Below are 18,310 nucleotides of genomic sequence, written 5' to 3' on the forward strand. Positions count from 1 at the left end.
TCATACCAAAGAACCTATCACACCTGTACGAGTACTTGAGAAAACCACGCAAAAGAATTCACACAACAGTACAGCAATGTTGGCAGGGCACCAATACTAATGATAAAGTACAAACTTTTAAAAAATTCAAAGACCTTACACAAGCATATTACTCTTAGAATTTACACAGCATATCTGACAAAGAACCTCAGCCCCATTAACCTGTCCTTGAGACCAACACCAAAAAGGATTAGGTAGTTTCAATGTAAAGGGAGTTACCTGGTAAGAAGGCAAAGATGAGCATCTTCTCTCTTACCTGAAGCCAAAGGTCGGATCCACTCCTTGCTATTCAGGTCAAGTCTCCAGAGGTCATTGAAGGCAGCATTGCAGCTGCTTTGGGTACAGCCTCCAAACACATACATAGACTGGTTGGCATCATAATAGCACGCACCTAGAAAGAAAAACAATAAATAAATAAATGTTTAATTTTGAAGCTCCTCTAATATCGTCCCTATCTTTCAACGATCAATTAGTTCACATCTTTTGCAACTCTGTTACCAGGCACCAACTTTCTATAACCAGCCTCCTGTCTTCAGGTTGGTCAGTATCACATTGACCTATAAAATAAGGCCCCGGGAAAAGCAAGGAAAATGTTATTTCTGAGCACACTAAGCAAAGTGATAGCAATGTTATGAAATAATTCCGGCAAGAGCACAGGAGAATTCGGATTAAGGGTGATCAATGAACAGACTTTCAGCATGCTGCATAATGAATCTCAATGTACGTCATTATCCTCTAGGCCTAGGGAAAGACAGTGCTAACAGATGTACTCTGCCTTCCCATTTCTCTCCTCTAGTCCTTCTCTTATTGTTTTTATTTTCAAATAAAACCCGGAGCACAAACCAACAGACAAATCTTTATATAAAAGAGAATCACAAAAAACAATTGCAATCAATGCCATGAACTAACCACACAGAAAGACCAATGTAGCTCAGGGATCACAGAAGCAGTGTGGTCCCAAAGCAACCGAGAGAAAAAGCACGACAGTCATTAAGCCCCTAGGTGTATCCAAAAGTCACCAAGGCAAGCTGGTTGGTACTGAGTAGAAAACTAGTGCAGTAAGTAACATTTAAAAAACACCAAGGTCTCTGAGAAGAACCCTTTTAATTAGATGATTATATACACCTCAACAATGGGCACCATTCCAAAGAAAAGAGGCAATGATTGTGAGGGGGGCTATTCCCCTAAAACCAGAGAAGACCAGAGCCAAAGTCTAGACGACAGGCTTGAGAGCTAAGGTCTTCCACTTTGCGTCTCACTGGAAGCTCATGTGAGCCTCTACCCTTTGGAAAAGATCACCACACTCTTTACAGTCTCTGCATTTACCATTTTGGATCCCAGGAAGAAGGCCGAGCAAAAATTCCCTTTCCATTCATTCCATGCATACCAGTGGGAAAAAAGACCTCTCAATACAATGTTCATGTGCAACTAGGCTCGAACCGTTAAGGGTCATATAAAAGGAAAGGGGAAGGGGAAGGGGGAATTCAGAGATTCAACCCACTAGTGCAGGGTTTCTGTGATCACCCAGCTTACTCACAGGTCTAGTTCAGTTTAGCACACCAATGTTTTTAAGAGCTCTTCTGAACTCTGGCACCACTTAATTCAAGTTCAGAAAAAAGGAAATGCTACTGCTATTATCTATGTGATATCCACTAGCTCTGGGAACGACCACTTTTGTTTCTTAACTCAGCCCACCCTTTAATGAACCTCTGCACTAGGAAGGCCACGTCAGAAAACTGGAGGAGTTTAGAGGTAATAAAAAGAGTGTTTAGTCACTACATCCAGTAATCTCAGTCAGTGGAAGGAGTAAATTCAAATCATCACGTCTCTGACACTGTGCAATAACGGAGCTGCAGACTTTTCAAATTAACGAACAAATTAAAGAGACCAGAGATGTGAACAAATGAAACACCAGCTAATCATCAGTAAACTCACACTTACAAAATAATTACTACATTCCCAGAACTCAAACATACAATGCTACATGAAGGTTTAAATTAACTTTCACCTTCCACTGACTGCCTTTGTCTTTGAAAATAACTTCTAATCTATATCTAAATCACTTTTTAAATCCACATTCCAGTAAGAAAGTCTATTAAGAAGTAAAATCCTATATGAAATTCCATTGCTCATGTTTCAGATTTGTTAAAAACTACAAATAACGAAGGATCAAATTAGATGACATTAGACCAAAACAATAATTACTGGAACCACATTTTAATCCCACTAAAGGAGCTGAGCTTCAGACAGTGTGGTCTTCTCATACCTTTCTTGAACAAGCTACTCCAACAAATGCACAATTTGGGACTGAACTAACTGGTACGAGGCATAAAAGAACATTCTTTTCCTCTTGATAATCCATATCTCCAGGACAGAAATTAGCAATGTTTTACGGCTTCTGAAACCTTAATTTGTGTCCATTATAACAATGTTTTATAAGACAAATCCATGATTTCATAACTAAAAGAGTCAAGGGCTCATTTATGCCTCACTATTCTTCAAAGATCAACTCTTGGCAGCTGCTTCCTTTGTGTAGCAAAAGAGCTCAGCGCCTTTATTTATCAAAGAGGTAGCAAACATTCTTCTTCTCTATTTGGATTGAAAACCCAGCCAGCAGCTGGGCCCCATGAGGTTCTGACCACATGTATTTTAATCCTATACTAAAATAAGGCAATCACATTTTCCTGCTTCTCTTTGAGCAAACAAAGGTTTCTGGAAGAGGAAGGCACAGCCCAGACTATGCAAAAATACTATGACTGAAATGACAAGTTTCACACACTGTATTTTCAATGTCCAGCAGTCAATTATCAACGAAGCTCAAAGAGGAAGGGAGTCAATTTAGGCAGCTATGTTTAGAACTCAGATATAATGGAATGAGAAAATGGTCATCAATAATACACTCAAATATTTTAGGCATTCTACTGAACTTTGTTTATTGTCTATTTTTATTTAAGACACTTACATGCTGGTGTGGGTGGGGGTGGGGGAACCGGACAAGTTCAATGGGCGTTTTAAAAAAAAATTAAGAATTTAAGCAAATACCAGTGCTCAAGTAGTCATTTCCCTTTTACCAAAGTTCTCCACCCAAGCAGAGTATTTTCCTTTCAGAACATCTAGACCATTGGAATGTGCTATACAAAAGTTATAGTTCATAGTACAGTAAGAACAGTCTGCTAGGAAATAACATTAAGAATGTTTATTCCAATTGCTCAATCTCTTCAATTTTCAGAAATGGGTTTGATTGCTCCATGAACAATTATTGCAAGACACATACCTCGAGTTAATATCTAATAACCCCACTGAAAGACAAGTCAATTATTCATAATTACACACAATAAGCAAACGGTTCTTCAGTACTCCAGATACTTCCCTACTCTATTACAATCTTCTCAAGTGCAAGGTCTTCCGGTGGTTTCCTGTTTTCCATGGTGCCTGGTAGTCACTCAGTAAGTGTCCACTGAACTCCGACTTTTGTCCTTTCAGATGTTAAATTCCCTCTTGTCTCCAGGGAAAGGTCCTGAGGCATTTATCCCATGCTTAAAGAGACTATGCCTCACATCTACAAGCCAGGACACATTTGATAAGGACTATAATTACATAACGATGGAACAAGCAAGGTTGGTTATCCAGTCTGGGCCGGCTGGCCATTGCCAAGAATATGATTAGCATGTGTGTGGAATGACCTAACCACATTTGGAGCCGAAACATTAAAACATTTTTCAAAGCACGATGCTGAAGACTCAACAGACCCCTACATCAATCTGAAAGGACATCTTATATTAATGAAGGCTTGCGTGACTGGTCATGCACACACTCACCAAAAAACCACGAGAACTGGCTTCATTTTACTTCCCCTTCCGTTTTGGTCCCAGACTTTTACATAGGAAAGAAGCTGTACTGCTCATATCTTTGTTACATTTAATTCCATAGAATTTCAGAGATTATCAACTATGAGCCAGGTGTTGTGAAAGGTGTACAGATGTGTCAAGGAACAGAACGTGCTTGTCCTCCAATAAGACAACAATTTTGTGGAGGAGCATCAAAGACACCTGTTAAAAAAATCTGTGGTAACTTTTCTTGGATTTCAAGGGAAAATTTGAAAAGAAATTTTAAGTAAAAAGAAGTATCAAAATGCAGCAATCTCTGGATTCTCATTCTGCCCTCCGTGTGAGGACCCAGCAAGAAGGCAGCTGTCTGCAACCCAGGAAAAGAGCCCCGGTCAGGGAACCACCTTGACCTTGAAATTCCAGCCTCCATAACTCTGAGAAATAAATTTGTTGTTTAAGCCAAAAAACAAAAACAAAAACCACCTACCAATCTCTGAACTTCTGTGGGCTTTCTCACCGCATTATTCCTTTCCCTTCCCCCTTCAAACAACTGCCTCTACTTTATGGTAATACTCTTTCAAAAGCTAGTTAACTGAAAAATATTTTTCCCTCTCTCATCAGAAAGCTGTACTGTTGTTATAATAATTATGCATCTCTGAATACTTCCTATTCTGGTTTTTATTTTACCCAGATTCATTTGATTTCCCTCACTTAGGGTTCTAAAACGATTTTTTCAAAAAAACTGTCTTAAAGTTACAGTCTTCAGACTTTAAAAACCTTGTCTTTACTTTTTTTTTTTTTTTTTTTTTTTTTTTAAAGATTTTTATTGGGGGAAGGGGAACAGGACTTTATTGGGGAACAATGGTCAAATTGTTGTCCTTTCAGTCTTAGTTGTGGAGGGTTCTGTTCAGCTTCAAGTTGTTGTTCTTTCAGTCTTAGTTGTGGAGGGCGCAGCTCAGCTCCAGGTCCAGTTGCCGTTGCTAGTTGCAGGGGGCACAGCCCACCATCCCTTGCGGGAGTCGAACCGGCAACCTTGTGGTTGAGAGGACAGGCTCCAACCAACTGAGCCATCCAGGAGCTCAGCGGCAGCTCAGCTCAAGGTGCCGTGTTCAATTTTAGTTGCAGGGGGCGCTGCCCACCATCCCTTACGGGAGTCGAGGAATTGAACTGGCAACCTTGTGGTTGAGAGCCCGCGCTCCAACCATCAACTGAGCCATCCGGGAGGCAGCTCAGCTCAAGGTGCTGTGTTCAATTTTAGTTGCAGGGGGCAGAGCCCACCATCCCTTGCGGGACTCGAGGAATTGAACTGGCAACCTTGTGGTTGAGAGCCCACTGGCCCATGTGGGAATTGAACCGGCAGCCTTCGGAGTTAGGAGCACGGAGCTCTAACCGCCTGAGCCACCGGGCCGGCCCTGTCTTTACTTCTTATTCCAATTATCTGTAGGTAACTGAAGTTACTGCTTCCTTAATAAACACTGGACCTAACATGGCTCCTCCTGCAATTTCATTAAGTATTCTCAGCAAGGATTCATGTTATAGTCTATTGCAGCGATTATCAGTGTGGTCTGTGGACTCCTGAAACAGTCAAGAACCTTTAAAAACTATTTTAATAATAATAAGGTGGAGGAGAGAAACAGGGGAGGAAGCAGGAGTAAATGGCCCTTTTCACTGTGTCGACGTCTGCACTAAGTGCAGAAGCAAGGCCGAGTAAAGCGGCCGCAGCCCGGCATCCACCAAAGGCTGGGCCCTCGACTCTAGTGATCACTGCGTTCTTCACTGCCACACTGACAGCTTAAAACAAAGTTGTGACTTTATAGATCCTCAAAAGGGTCTCATAGACGCCCTCCTCCCCAGATGTCCAGGAATCACATTTTGAGATCTATTGCTCTAGGAGGTTTACAACAGCACAGGTGAAAATAGTTCCTCGGGAGAACTAAAAACACAGCAATAGTTTGGCCTATTCCTTTGATCTATTTAGAGCCCATTCAAAGATAATGAGTTTTGATTATTTACTGAACTGTCTTCTGGGTACAGAGCATAACTGTGATCTGGGGTAGTCAGCTTCCAAGGTGGCGTCTAAAGATCCTCGATTTTCTGGTATTTCCACAATCTCTTGGTGACCAACAGAACACAGCAGAGATGATGGCGTTCACCTCAGGGATGAGGTTGTAAAAGACACCGTGGCTTCCGGCGCGTGGCGTGCCCTGTCTCTCTCTCAGCTCATTGACTCGGTGGGAAGCCAGCTGCCAAGCTGTGAGCAGCTCTATGAAGTACACGACAGTATGGGACTCCTCCTGCCAACAGTCATTTGAGTGAGCCTGGAAGCGGAGCCCCTAAGCCAAGCCCCCATCAAGGGTTCTGGTGACGACTGCAACTGCATGACAGACCCTGACCCACAACCTCCCAGCTGAGCCACTCCAAATTTCCTGACCCTCAGGAACGATGAGAGATAGTAACTGTTGCTTTAAACTGCTAAGTTTCAGGGTACCTTTTATGCAACACGGATAACCAATACACACTCCTTCCCCTCAGGAGTTCAAAGTATAGTTTAAAAAAAAGAAGACACATACATATTATGAGCTAACAATGAAAGACGTTGTGAGTTCAGTGCCAAACAACAGGGTAAGCTCAGAATAGGAAGTTTTTTCCTGTGGGCTAGAGAGTTAGTTGAGAGGAGGTTTCATGAAGGAGCTAGAACTTGCACTGAGTTTTCAAGGAGAGGCAGGGTTCTGAGAAGTAGTTGGGAATACTCCCAGGAGGAAGAAACAAGTACAGCAAAGTGATAGCTTGACAGAGGAGGCTCTTGGGAAAAGTTGGGAGACGAAGTGGTAAATTTAGACATCGCTCAAATTAAAGAGGGCTCTGAATATAAGACTAAGTTTAGCTTTTATCTTGTAGGCAATGGACAGGCACTGAAGGTTTTTGAACAGGGAAGTAATATGACTAAAGCAGTAATTATGAGAACTTTCTAGAAGGTGCCCCCCCTTCCCCTCAATGAGATTTCCTTATGCAGAACCATTAATAAGTATACATTTACTGGCCTAAGATATACCACATCTCAATCTTACTTTGATGGAGAGGTAATGAATCATTAATAGAATAAAGTGTGTCTACAAAAATCAATTAAATGGAGAGGTAGTTCTAGAATAATTAAAAGACTCCAAATTACATCCATTTGCCAGGACATTTATAATTTTACCATTTAAGTTTGCATTTTGTAATCAATAACCTTCACATTCAAAAATCGTGTGACCCCAGTCAAACTCAGTCTTCGCTGAACATGCTAAAATAAAGAATTACTGTAAGACTTAGTGCTAAGCTCTGGCTACTCCCTAAACAGGATCTCAGAAAATACCCTCACGCATGCCTTTCCTTTGTTTTCCTTACATGATGTCAGATGTTTTAAAAAATTTAAGCATAACATCTTGACCCCTTCACAGTAGAGATACTAGAAAAATTCAATGAAAAAGCAGAATATAAAATTATACCAAAGTGCCTACAATGTATTTAGTCTCAGGCTCTTCACCAATTCTGACGGTAAAATTAATATAAATCTTCATTTTACATTCTCTTTATTAACAAGTCAAGCAATAGAGAATATAGTCAATGGTATTCTAGTAGCTACGTATGTACGGTGTCAGATGGGTAGTAGACTAGCTGGGGTTATCACTTTGTGAGGTTTGTAAATGTCTAATCATTATGTTGCTTTGTACATCTGAGGCTAATAATAATTTTTCAAAAAGGCGGGGGAGTCAGACAAAATACATGCCTCCAAAGTAGTTTTTAGAAACAGAAACAGGGTGAGAGCTCCCTTCATAGTAAATACTTACTGTGTGAGAACCGCTGAGTGATCGGGGTTCCAGGATAAGGGTACGTCCGACTCTCCCACTGAATGTTTCCTTCCTGGACGGCCTTTATGAAACCATGATAACACTGGTGGGCAACACCTAAAGACAAAAATAACACATGCCTCAGCCTGGACACTTCACTTGTAAATAAAATTATTAAAACTACATCTATTTAAATGTCTTATCATTCATAAGACATAAGTTTCTTTGAGGAACTCCAAATTTATTTGATTTTTTTCATTCAAAGAAAGAAAACAGAATCCTAGACTTACAAAACTGGAAGATCCAATCCTTTCATTTACCAGGTTCGGAAAGGCTAAATGACTTGCTCAAGGTTATAAAATTAGCTCACACTCTAACTCTGTACCCTTAATGTCATAACATGACACCACACATCAAAGTAATTGGCATTATTTACTCCAAAGTCAAGGGGCTGGGGGACAATTTAGCTTTGTGAGAAAGAGTATGGTAAAACAGTATCTGGAATATAACAGGTATTCAGTAAATATCTATCATTAGACTGTGGCAATCGAGCATTCTCCATCGTAAGCAAGGAGATACTATGGACTTAGGGTGATACTGACATGTTAATGTAGGTTCGTCACTCATAACAAATGTACCATGTGGCGGAGCGCGTGCATAGTAGGGGAAGCTGTGCATGTGTAGGGCAGGGGGCATATGGAAATCTCTGAACCTTCTGCTCAATTTTACTACAAAACTAAAACTGCTCTAAAAACAAAGTCTGCTTTTAAAAAAGAGAGCATCATGTGCGTGGAACAATCTATTTTTCTAACACATGCAATCTTATTTAAAAAGCAACACTTTGAATGAAGAGTACAACCAGTTATGTTCCACTTTAAAAGACTGTATCAGTCTTGAGTCTATGCCACCTCAGTGGATCCAGAAGCAGGATCGCTGTACTTACACGTTTCCCAATGACGATCACTGTCCCTTGCTTGAACTCACAGTTAAAAATTGGAACATTAAACAGACCCATTATTTTTAATATGTGACAGCAATTATACACTGGTGAAGTAAATAGCACAGATTTGCAAACGTTGAATTAAAGTGGTAATGAATAAAAGACAGACACACAGTAATTGAGAGGGAAAAAAAAGTTGTCTTGGCAGTGACTTCCCCCAGAAGATCTAAAACTGTTGAACACGTGGTTACAGTTCCTTTCTCTTAAAAAAAAAGACCAAAGTAACATGAATGCCAAATGAAGCCTAAGAATAAATTCATGTATGTGACTAGATCACAACCCCTTGTCTGTGATTCTCCCACCTCTATTTTCGAGGTGGAACCATCAATTTTCACAGCGCAGGGAGCCAGCCTCTCCTGAAAAGTCCATTAACTCTGCCAACAGAAGCAGGCCGTGCGTACCAGTCTTACCAGTTGTGAACAGATAAGTGTAGGTGGGCCCAGCAAGCAGTTTCAACACAGCTGGTCCTTAGCCCTCCAGGTTGGACTTTGGGTAATTGACAAGGACCGCCTGCCCCACGAGAACCACCCTGATGCAAGGAAAAGATTTTAAGACTGATTCTTATCTAAAGGTTTTTCTCTCTATCCTTAGCTGCCTTGTCCCCACTAGGAAAGAACAAATTGATATAACTTTTGCTTTGATCAAAGATTATTCAACTGGCTTCGTCATCTTCATTCAAACAAATGGGCCCTTTCCACCTAAAATGGAATGAAGCCAAATAACTGCTATCAATTAAAAATACAACATAGTTAGTGACCTCAACATTTAGCTAAAGTTGAAATCTTGATTAGAAAACGGAGGGACAAAAAAGGAAAAACTCATTTTAAAAGGAAAACATATACACAAGGCCTGTGCTGTTTAGAGATAAAATCGAGGGGTAAATGCTCTCACAATTGCACAGAATCAGCTGCTTGAAAAGACACTAGGGTCTCCGCATAGAGAACATGGACTTTAAAGACAGATGGCCTGACGTGAATCTTTGACCCTCTACCTACGACCTGTGTGAGCAGGGGTAAGTTATCCACCTGAGCCTCATTCAGTTCCTTCATCTACTCTAGATGCCGTTAACAACAGCGCCTGACAACGGGAGGCGGTAGGGTCGTCAGCTATTGCTGTTATCCCATCGCCATCCATGCTCTGCCTATTCAAGAACAATACAATTTACCAGATCAACTCTAAGAATATGCAGAAAAGAATCTTCGTTTTAAAACTGCAAATTGATTGAATACTATAGTATTCAAGCTGCTCATAAAATTAACCAGGATAAAGAGAAAAGGAAAATGTACAATATTTGTTAACGGTCTAACATGAAATTTTAGAACCACAATAAATTTAAGGGAGAAAAGAGAAAATAAAATTGGGAGTTTAAAAATATTTATTCAAATAAATTTTAAATAAATAAACCTTTCCACTTTCCACGGTACCTTTGATCAGTCGATACCACTGTTTGCAGACCAGGGCTGCCGTTTTGTGTTCCTGGTATGGTGAAAGAAAGGACAGGATGTATTCCAAAACTTCTTCTGGCAGCTCAGACATGGACCTATTATGTCTAATCTCCTCAACCTCCAGTATTAGGTGAGGCGCCTCATCTTGCTCCATTGTTCCTTCCAGCACAGTTTCTTCTTGGTCCACGGCCATGAAACTGTCATCTTCACTGTCTGAGGAGCTGGCCATGACATTCCACTCAACAGCTATAGAGGAAAAGAAACAAACATCAGTCTACACTGCTAGAAGCTCTGAAATCGCTCAAGGCTCCTGCACCCAAGCTGTTCATGATTTCTTTTAGACCTTCAACACGAAATCTGTTCTTAGCACTTTCCCACACTACTCATGAGCCACCTTAATTTGATAGGCGCAGCTCAAGTACCAAGCCCATCCCAAATATTTAAAATCCCTAAAGGTTTCTCATTGTATTTTTTTCTCTCCACTGAAAACCAGAATGGTAGCCAGGTTCTGGTATAACCATAAAACCAGAAAACTTATTCTCTAACAATTTCCCTGACTCAAGGATCTGACTGGCAGACAGTGAAGGGAAGAGCAATTAGTCTCCCTCGGCCAGTAAGATAATTCAAGACCTCAAACTCAGAAGGAAAAACTAACTGTGGGTGCTACAAAGAGTAACGATATTCTGAGAATGTGGTTTTAAAAATAAAAGTTTTTCTAGCTTTTACACAATTCACTTAAGAAGACAATAAATGCTCCACGAATAGGCTTATGTAGCTAAAATACCACATACAGGGCAATATTTATACGAGAAAAATAACAGATATAGGAAGTAAAAAACCAAAAACAATACAAATGCCCATCAACAATAGAACAGATAAACTGTCATACTTTCACACAATAGCATACTATACAGCAAGGAGCCACAGACACATGAATCTCTCGAACATAATACTGAGCAAAAGAAGTCAGAAGAGTACATACCACATGACCACACTTATATCAAATTCAAAACTAGGCAAAATCAATTTATACTGTTGCAAGTGAGACAGCGAGACTGGCTCCTGGGGTGCTGGTAAAGTTGTTTCCTCACTGGGCAGTGGTTACACAGATGTGTTCAGTTTGTGAAAAATTCACCAAGCTGAATACTAAATGCTTACTGTACTTCTCTAAAGTTTACAAAATAAGCCATTATCAACAGTTACCTCTAGTGGAGGTAACGAATTTAAAAAAATTATTATGATGATTTTCAAACGTCTTCCCTGTGCTATCTGTATTCCCTCAATTTTCTAGAAAGAGTACAGCACGCTAAAATCCATGCACAGAGGCAAGCAATGCATTTACACCACTCTGATATTTCACACAATGCCTGAGGTAAAAGAGTAAAATGAAGGACATACAGTGATTGACGTAAGAAGTGTGTCACAGGTTAGATTATCCAGGAAGCAGACGCTAAATTAGAATTAGGAATGAAAAAGGTTTAATGGAGAGAACTCTTGTGAGAAGAGGAGGAAGCCGTATTGGGCAGGAGGAGCCATCAGATTGCGATGCACAGCTGCCGACTGTCCAACAGAAAGCTCAGGAGCGAGCGCAGCCGTGAGAGGACTCGAGCACCAGGTGAGAAGGGGGGGCTCTTACCGGGTATCATTGCTCTGCTCAGCCCTGGCTGGGGCGGCTCTGGGAAGACTGTGACCTTGGCTTCAAAGCTGAGGCAGACGCTGAAGGGACTTAACAGCTTTCTTTAGCTACACTCCTTACAGATGAGAAGCAAGTCCTTTCTTGAAGGGGCATGAGTTCATTTTATTATTTTTTACCGTATCTATTCTCCTTGGTCACATGCACCTGCCCAGACCATTCACTATGCCAGCCACCTTACAGGTTCCTAGCATTCCCTCTACCACTGATGAGAAGAGCAAGAAATAATAGGAAGCAAAAAGTAATCGTGAAATATTCTTTGGGGTGTTATGAAAAATATGAAATGTTCCAAAAGGTGAGGAGGTTGGGGAGAACAAAAAACAGAAACCTCCCACCTCATCGCTACCACTCCGGGAATTCATATACGAGTCAGGTACAACATCTTAAAAACTGGAAGAGTGATCACGTTCAGGAAAATGAAAACGTGAATCAAAACTCATGAAATTGCTTCTAAGATCATTTATCCACCAGATTAGCTCATGATACTGCCATGTGTCCTAGCAAAGTGCCTGCTAGAATCTTGATGGTGATGATGGCTAACTGGCTGGGGGGCCGGGGGTGGGGTGGGGTGGCAAAGGACAGACAGCGGCAGTTCCCTCCATCCTCCAAAAGGAGAGAAGTCCTGTAACAGGCTCACTGTAAGCTGTATTAGGTAAAGGATCCTAGGTAGTTGGCCCCTCTGCCCTCTGCCCTACACTGGGTAAGCTGTTCCAGCTCGTGCTTAACTTGCTAGAAGGAAGGCTTTCCATTTCCAGCCCTAACTCCTATCCTGAAGAGTCCAGTCATGTAAAATATAAAACAAAAATTAGAATTATTTTGACCAAAAAAAAATGTGACTTTTTCTACTGGAAAAAATATACATCCCATATTCCTTCTTATTCTTTCCCTGCAATTACCATTTCTCGTCTCCCTGGCTATCTTACCTCATTTATCAACTTTCTTTTATTTTTAACCCCCAATCAGCCCTGAAATTCACCAATGAAAAGAGTTCAAAGAAACCGATTCCTTGAGTTTGGCTGCATTTTCCACGTCTGAATTAAACACAGCATCTCAAATACAGCTGCCCCTTTATACAACATCTTGACAGACTGTGAGCCTAGGGTCTGCTTCAGAACAAACTGAATCAATGAAGGCTGCAAAACGTTACTTATATTACTCTTTTTTCCCCAAGCAAAATAGATCCATTTGGCTCAATAAGACAATGTACTCCCTTTCCAAATCTCAAAGTACAATTAGCAAGCCTACACGTAAATAAAGGGACTCACACTTTTGTGATGCCCAGTTTTAAGCATTCTCACCACTCAGCCATTTCACCGTCCGCCGTCCACAACAAGCATCGAATCCCAGGCTCCTGAGGGCATGTCTGCTAACTTGGCCCTGAGCACATGCCAATGAGAACATACAGGGATGGGCTCAGATGCAATTCCTCTGTAATTACATGCCCGGCATCAATTTGCACAGCCCTTCATTTTCACTTCCATGATTAGGTAATGAAATCATCACTCATACCCCCAGAGGACACAGAGGCATTCTGAAACAGTTTTTCATTTTTTCGTGCCAACAGAAGCCCTACAAAACATTTCCACACGTAAGTGTATTAACATAATGAATGTGGTTTTCATGAAAGTCTTTAAGAGAAATCTTCCTCACCCTTCACACTTGTGTGAGGCCTTCTCAGCTTCCCCAAAGAGATCAAGTCTTTGGGAGAAACCACAATCTGAAGTCAATTTACAGGCATCTGAGCTCCTTAAGGGCAGAGACCATTTTCCTAAGCCCCTTGTCTTCCTAGCACTAGACATTCAAATGAACCAAGGGCAGTGCTTGCTTCGGCAGCACATACATAAATGAGCCAAGGATTATTGACATTTCTACTCACAACACGCTTGTGCTGACTTCACGTTATTTTATAATAGAAATTACATCATTAGTACATCCAGGAAATAGGAGATCCTATCCTTATATGTCACTGGATGCTGTCAAGATATTTTATTGGTCATAACGAATATACCTCTCTGGTTCCTTGAATTTTGACCTTTTAAGGTGTACACTGGCCTGAGAGTCTGCTGCCAGACTCCCGACGCATACCCAATGACCCATGCTAGTGAAAGAGGAATGGTATCGAAAAAACCATTTATTAGGCTCAGTAGCATCTTTTCCTTTGAAAAGTTACTATACTACATCCAACTAAATTTGACCAGCTTTTAAAATCTTTCTGAAGTACAAATTAATGTTAAAATTTTGAGATCAGGAGATTTGGCTACTATTTCTAGCTATGATGCTGTGTGACCCAAGGCAAGTAACACAGAGTAAGACAGGAAAACCTCCATAGCCGTAAGTAATGAAAGTTCCCCACCTACTTCATAAAGATTCTGTAAAAATAGCAGATATCAACAAACCACTCTGAACTCAGAGGAAATCGATTCAAAGCAATTCAAAATGGGAATATAACTAGTTTGTGATCCATGTAAAAAGTAATTGCCAATCCTAGTGTAATATGATTAATCGTGCCTGTGATTTCTATACTACGAGACATCTGACGATCCCCTAGGAGTAATCACACCTTTATGAAAATTAGAATGCATTTCACTTACCTAAAAGGAAGCCGAAGATTTAAAATGCAATCAAGCTTATTCTTCACAACTTCAAAAGGTTAAAAAAATGCAATTAAGGGAATTTCTTACTGATAGTAAAATAAAGCACTGAGACTTAACTAAAGAATGTATAGCTAGATTGAATGGAAAGCACCCAGTTTTCCCTCAGCATGAGGGCTTCTGAAGTTTCAGGGGCAAAGTAGCAATCTTGCACAGATGTCATTATGAACTCATGAGGTCACTTATCTCAGCAGCACTAACGTGAGCTACAAAGGACTGAATGCTACTCTTGAAAATATAAATACTGTCAAAGGAGGCTTTCCAGCAGACCACAATATGATTCAATCTAAGATGGTAATAAATCTCCTTACGAATAGACCATTGTTATCATCATTGTACTAAGTCAAATGAAAAATATATAAAAAGGGGGAAAATGGTAAAATATAAATTTCTACCTTACTTCAGGCACTCAACAAACATCAACAGAACATTTGCTATGCGTGAAAATACTGTGCTCAGAGCCCATGGGAGTTACAAGAAGAGGATATGCCACTACTTCCTCTCAAAGAGATTAGCTCAGGAAGAGCCAGACACTTAAATAGAGAACACCAACCCAGGACAGCCCTGTGGCACAAAACAAGAAGCTTTAGCAGTTCAGGGAAGGAAGAGATGACTTCTAACTAGTATGAGGACGTTAAACAGAGGCAAATATCTGAGCTTTGAAGCATAGGTAGGATTTCAGAGAATGAAACGGGGGAACGGGGAGGAATGGAAGATTTTCAAATTATTGTCTCCTGAACTAATATTCTTTGCCGCTTACAGAATCACCTTTAGGACAAAAAGGTAAAATCTATTTTTTACTTGATGGGTGTTTTACCACATGTACATACATACCACTTAATATTTTACCTATATTAATAGAAGCTCCTAACCTGGACATTCCCTACTTCCCGACAGTCAATGATTTGACAAAAAAGTCTAGAAATAAAATAATTTGGCATAACTATTATTGCAAACTGAGCTATTTTGACAATTAAATTCAGAGGGCTGTTTCTTAAAAGCATTCCGAATTTAATAACAGGTATCAGCTGCAGTGAGGTTTTTTTTTAATGGTTAACTCATCAGTGTGTTATACAATTAAAATCCCCTTTAGTGAAACAGAAAATAAAGTATTTCCCCAAACTAACCATCATTCTTTACAATGGTTGATATTAAATAAAAGCACTTTGTTACAGAAGAGTAGAAATGGACCAGTTCTTAGAGCCATTCTCCATATTCATATGTAGGAGCCAAAGGATTCATTATTAAGTATAAATGGTCAAGAAAAAGTACTGGTTTCAATCATCAATGGAGATACTCTAGGTTCTACAAATTCTATATGGAGAACCATACATTCTACATTCAGCAAAATGTTCCATTTGGGGCCGGCCCGGTGGCTCAGGCGGTTAGAGCTCTGTGCTCCTAACTGCGAAGGCTGCCGGTTTGATTCCCACATGGGCCAGTGGGCTCTCAACCACAAGGTTGCCAGTTCAACTCCTCGAGTCCCGCAAGGGATGGTGGGCTGTGCCCCCTGCAACTAGCAACGGCAACTGGACCTGGAGCTGAGCTGCACCCTCCACAACTAAGACTGAAAGGACAACAACTTGAAGCTGAACGGCACCCTCCACAACTAAGATTGAAAGGACAATAACTTGACTTGGAAAAAAAGTCCTGGAAGTACACACTGTTCCCCAATAAAGTCCTGTTCCCCTTCCCCAATAAAATCTTTAAAAAAACCAAAATGTTCCATTGGATAGAAAAAGTATAATGGAATTTTAATATCCAAATTTACGTTTCTGAGAGCTTGAATTTTAGATTTTAAGATAGTAGTGATATACAAAGTATAGAATAATTCTGGTTGTAATAATTTAACATAAAGCAATGATTTGAAACAAATGGCTTTCGTTTGTAGTACAAATCAGAAAGGAGGTAGAGGGGAAAAAGGGGCATTAAAAGGTGCATTTTTCTGGGCTTAGAAATTTTTTTCCTCTCAAAAATAATTATTTAAGAAAGTAAGAAAAATGCAAAGGGGGTAAATAACCATACTGTAACATTAATCACTGTGTTAACTCAAAATCATATTAGGCTACAGAAATGCTCAAAGAACACCTACCTCTCCCTCTCTGTTCCACAATACTAAGTCCCTGCCTGCATACTAGCAATTATTATGCAGTAGGTCCCCCCTTATCCAGTGGGGACACATTCCAAGACCCCCAGTGGATGCCTGAAACCTCAGATAGTACCAAACCTTATATAAACTATGTTTTTTCCTATATATACATACGTATTATAAACTTTAATTTATAAATTAAGCATAGTAAGAGATTTATAACTAATAATAAAATAGATTATAACAATATACTGTAGTAAAAGTTATGTGAATGTGGTCCCTCTTTCAAAATATTGTACTGTATTCACCTTTTCACTTAAAGGAAGCACTTTACAACTTCTCTTTGTCATATGCCAATTGCAGGCATCACTACTCCTGCAACTTGGGTTCATTATTAAGTAAAACAAGGGTTATTTGAACACAAGCACTGTGATACTGTAACAGTCAATCTATGACTGAGGTGGCTACTAAGTGACTAAGACACACGTAGCATATACGCCCGACAAAGGGATTATTCATATCCTGGGCAGGATAGAGTGGGATGGCTAGAGATTTCATCATACTACTCAGAACAATACGTAATGTAAAACATATGCATTGTTTATTTCTGGAATTTTCCATTTAATAATTCTGGACCATAGTTAACTAGGTAACTGAAACCACTGAAAGAGAAACAGCGGATAAGGAGGGACTACTGTACTGCAGTTGTTTCTCTTCTCCTCTCTCCTTAGACAACAGAGAATTATTCTACTTCCTTCATCTTTATAAGCACTCAGCAAAAGGCCGCTGAATGAATAAGCAAACACAGTTTTTCAAATTCATTTTAGAGTCAACAACAAAACCTAAATGTTAATATGTAGCTATTCTGATGAGAAAAACAGAAATTTCATATCAAAAATTAAAATAAAAAATAGTAAAATCACAGAGTTCGGATGGCTAAAAATAAATAAAACTAGAAAAGGAGGGTAAAAATGGGGCATGAAGAAGTAGGAATTTTTATTCTTAAATTAAAATGCACACTATCTAAGCAAATCATTACTATTTTTAAGATATTCAGCTTTTTCAGCCATCGTGTTCCCTTACTCTGACAACACCGGAGGAGTATGCAAAGAACACTGCATGCCAGATTCTCTCAGCCTTTTGGGGAAAGGTTCTATCACAGTGGTTCTCAGACTTCTGAATGTCGCAGATCAGCAATTTTTTTGGACTGACATAGGAGAGGACTGACATAGGGTCAATAACTTCATTTTCCCAAATAAGGACAAAAAAACACCCAAAATACACTCACACACTCCCCACCATCTAATATTATCGTAAGTTTCATAAAAGGACATTTAAAAACCTGAACAAGTTGGAAAATCATAACCTCTAAGGCTTTCCCTTCCAAGAAAGTAAACCTTACACACACACACACACACACACACACCCTCAAGACAACATAAACCTGAACCAGTATTTTTGGGAACCACTACTATGTTATGATATTTCATTTACCGCTTATTAGTTTTGTGGAAAAAAAAAATCCCACAGACAATTAAAACAAGTTATATAGACTAACTTTTGTTTTTACCAAGTGGCTATCTTCTCTTTAGGCTAATTTAAATTAAAACTAGCTGTTCCCAGTGTGCTGGGAAACCATTTCCTAATGCTAGAAAGAGACGATGGCTACTGGCAAGAGTTCACAAAAGATGAAAGCAATGTGGTTTCTTTTAGAAATAGCTTAGCTGCTCTTTCCT

The 18,310-nt window shown here is 39.9% G+C and overlaps 1 protein-coding gene across 1 annotated transcript in view; it reads right to left on the reverse strand.

The window, feature by feature from the left end:
* FBXO42 (F-box protein 42) overlaps positions 1 to 18,310 on the reverse strand; it is a 74,786-nt gene that overhangs the window by 26,805 nt on the left and 29,671 nt on the right. The window contains exons 2-4 of the mRNA XM_088790204.1: positions 10,121 to 10,387; positions 7,697 to 7,813; positions 296 to 430 (exon numbers count right to left, since the gene is read on the reverse strand). Coding sequence (XP_088646330.1) covers positions 296 to 430; positions 7,697 to 7,813; positions 10,121 to 10,370 — 502 coding nt within the window. The 5' untranslated portion in view covers positions 10,371 to 10,387. The remainder of the gene's footprint in view (positions 1 to 295; positions 431 to 7,696; positions 7,814 to 10,120; positions 10,388 to 18,310) is intronic.

The sequence above is a fragment of the Rhinolophus sinicus genome, chromosome 14 (genome assembly GCF_057876585.1).
Source record: "Rhinolophus sinicus isolate RSI-liver-muscle chromosome 14, RSI-T2T, whole genome shotgun sequence".
NCBI classification, from domain to species: Eukaryota; Metazoa; Chordata; class Mammalia; order Chiroptera; family Rhinolophidae; genus Rhinolophus; species Rhinolophus sinicus.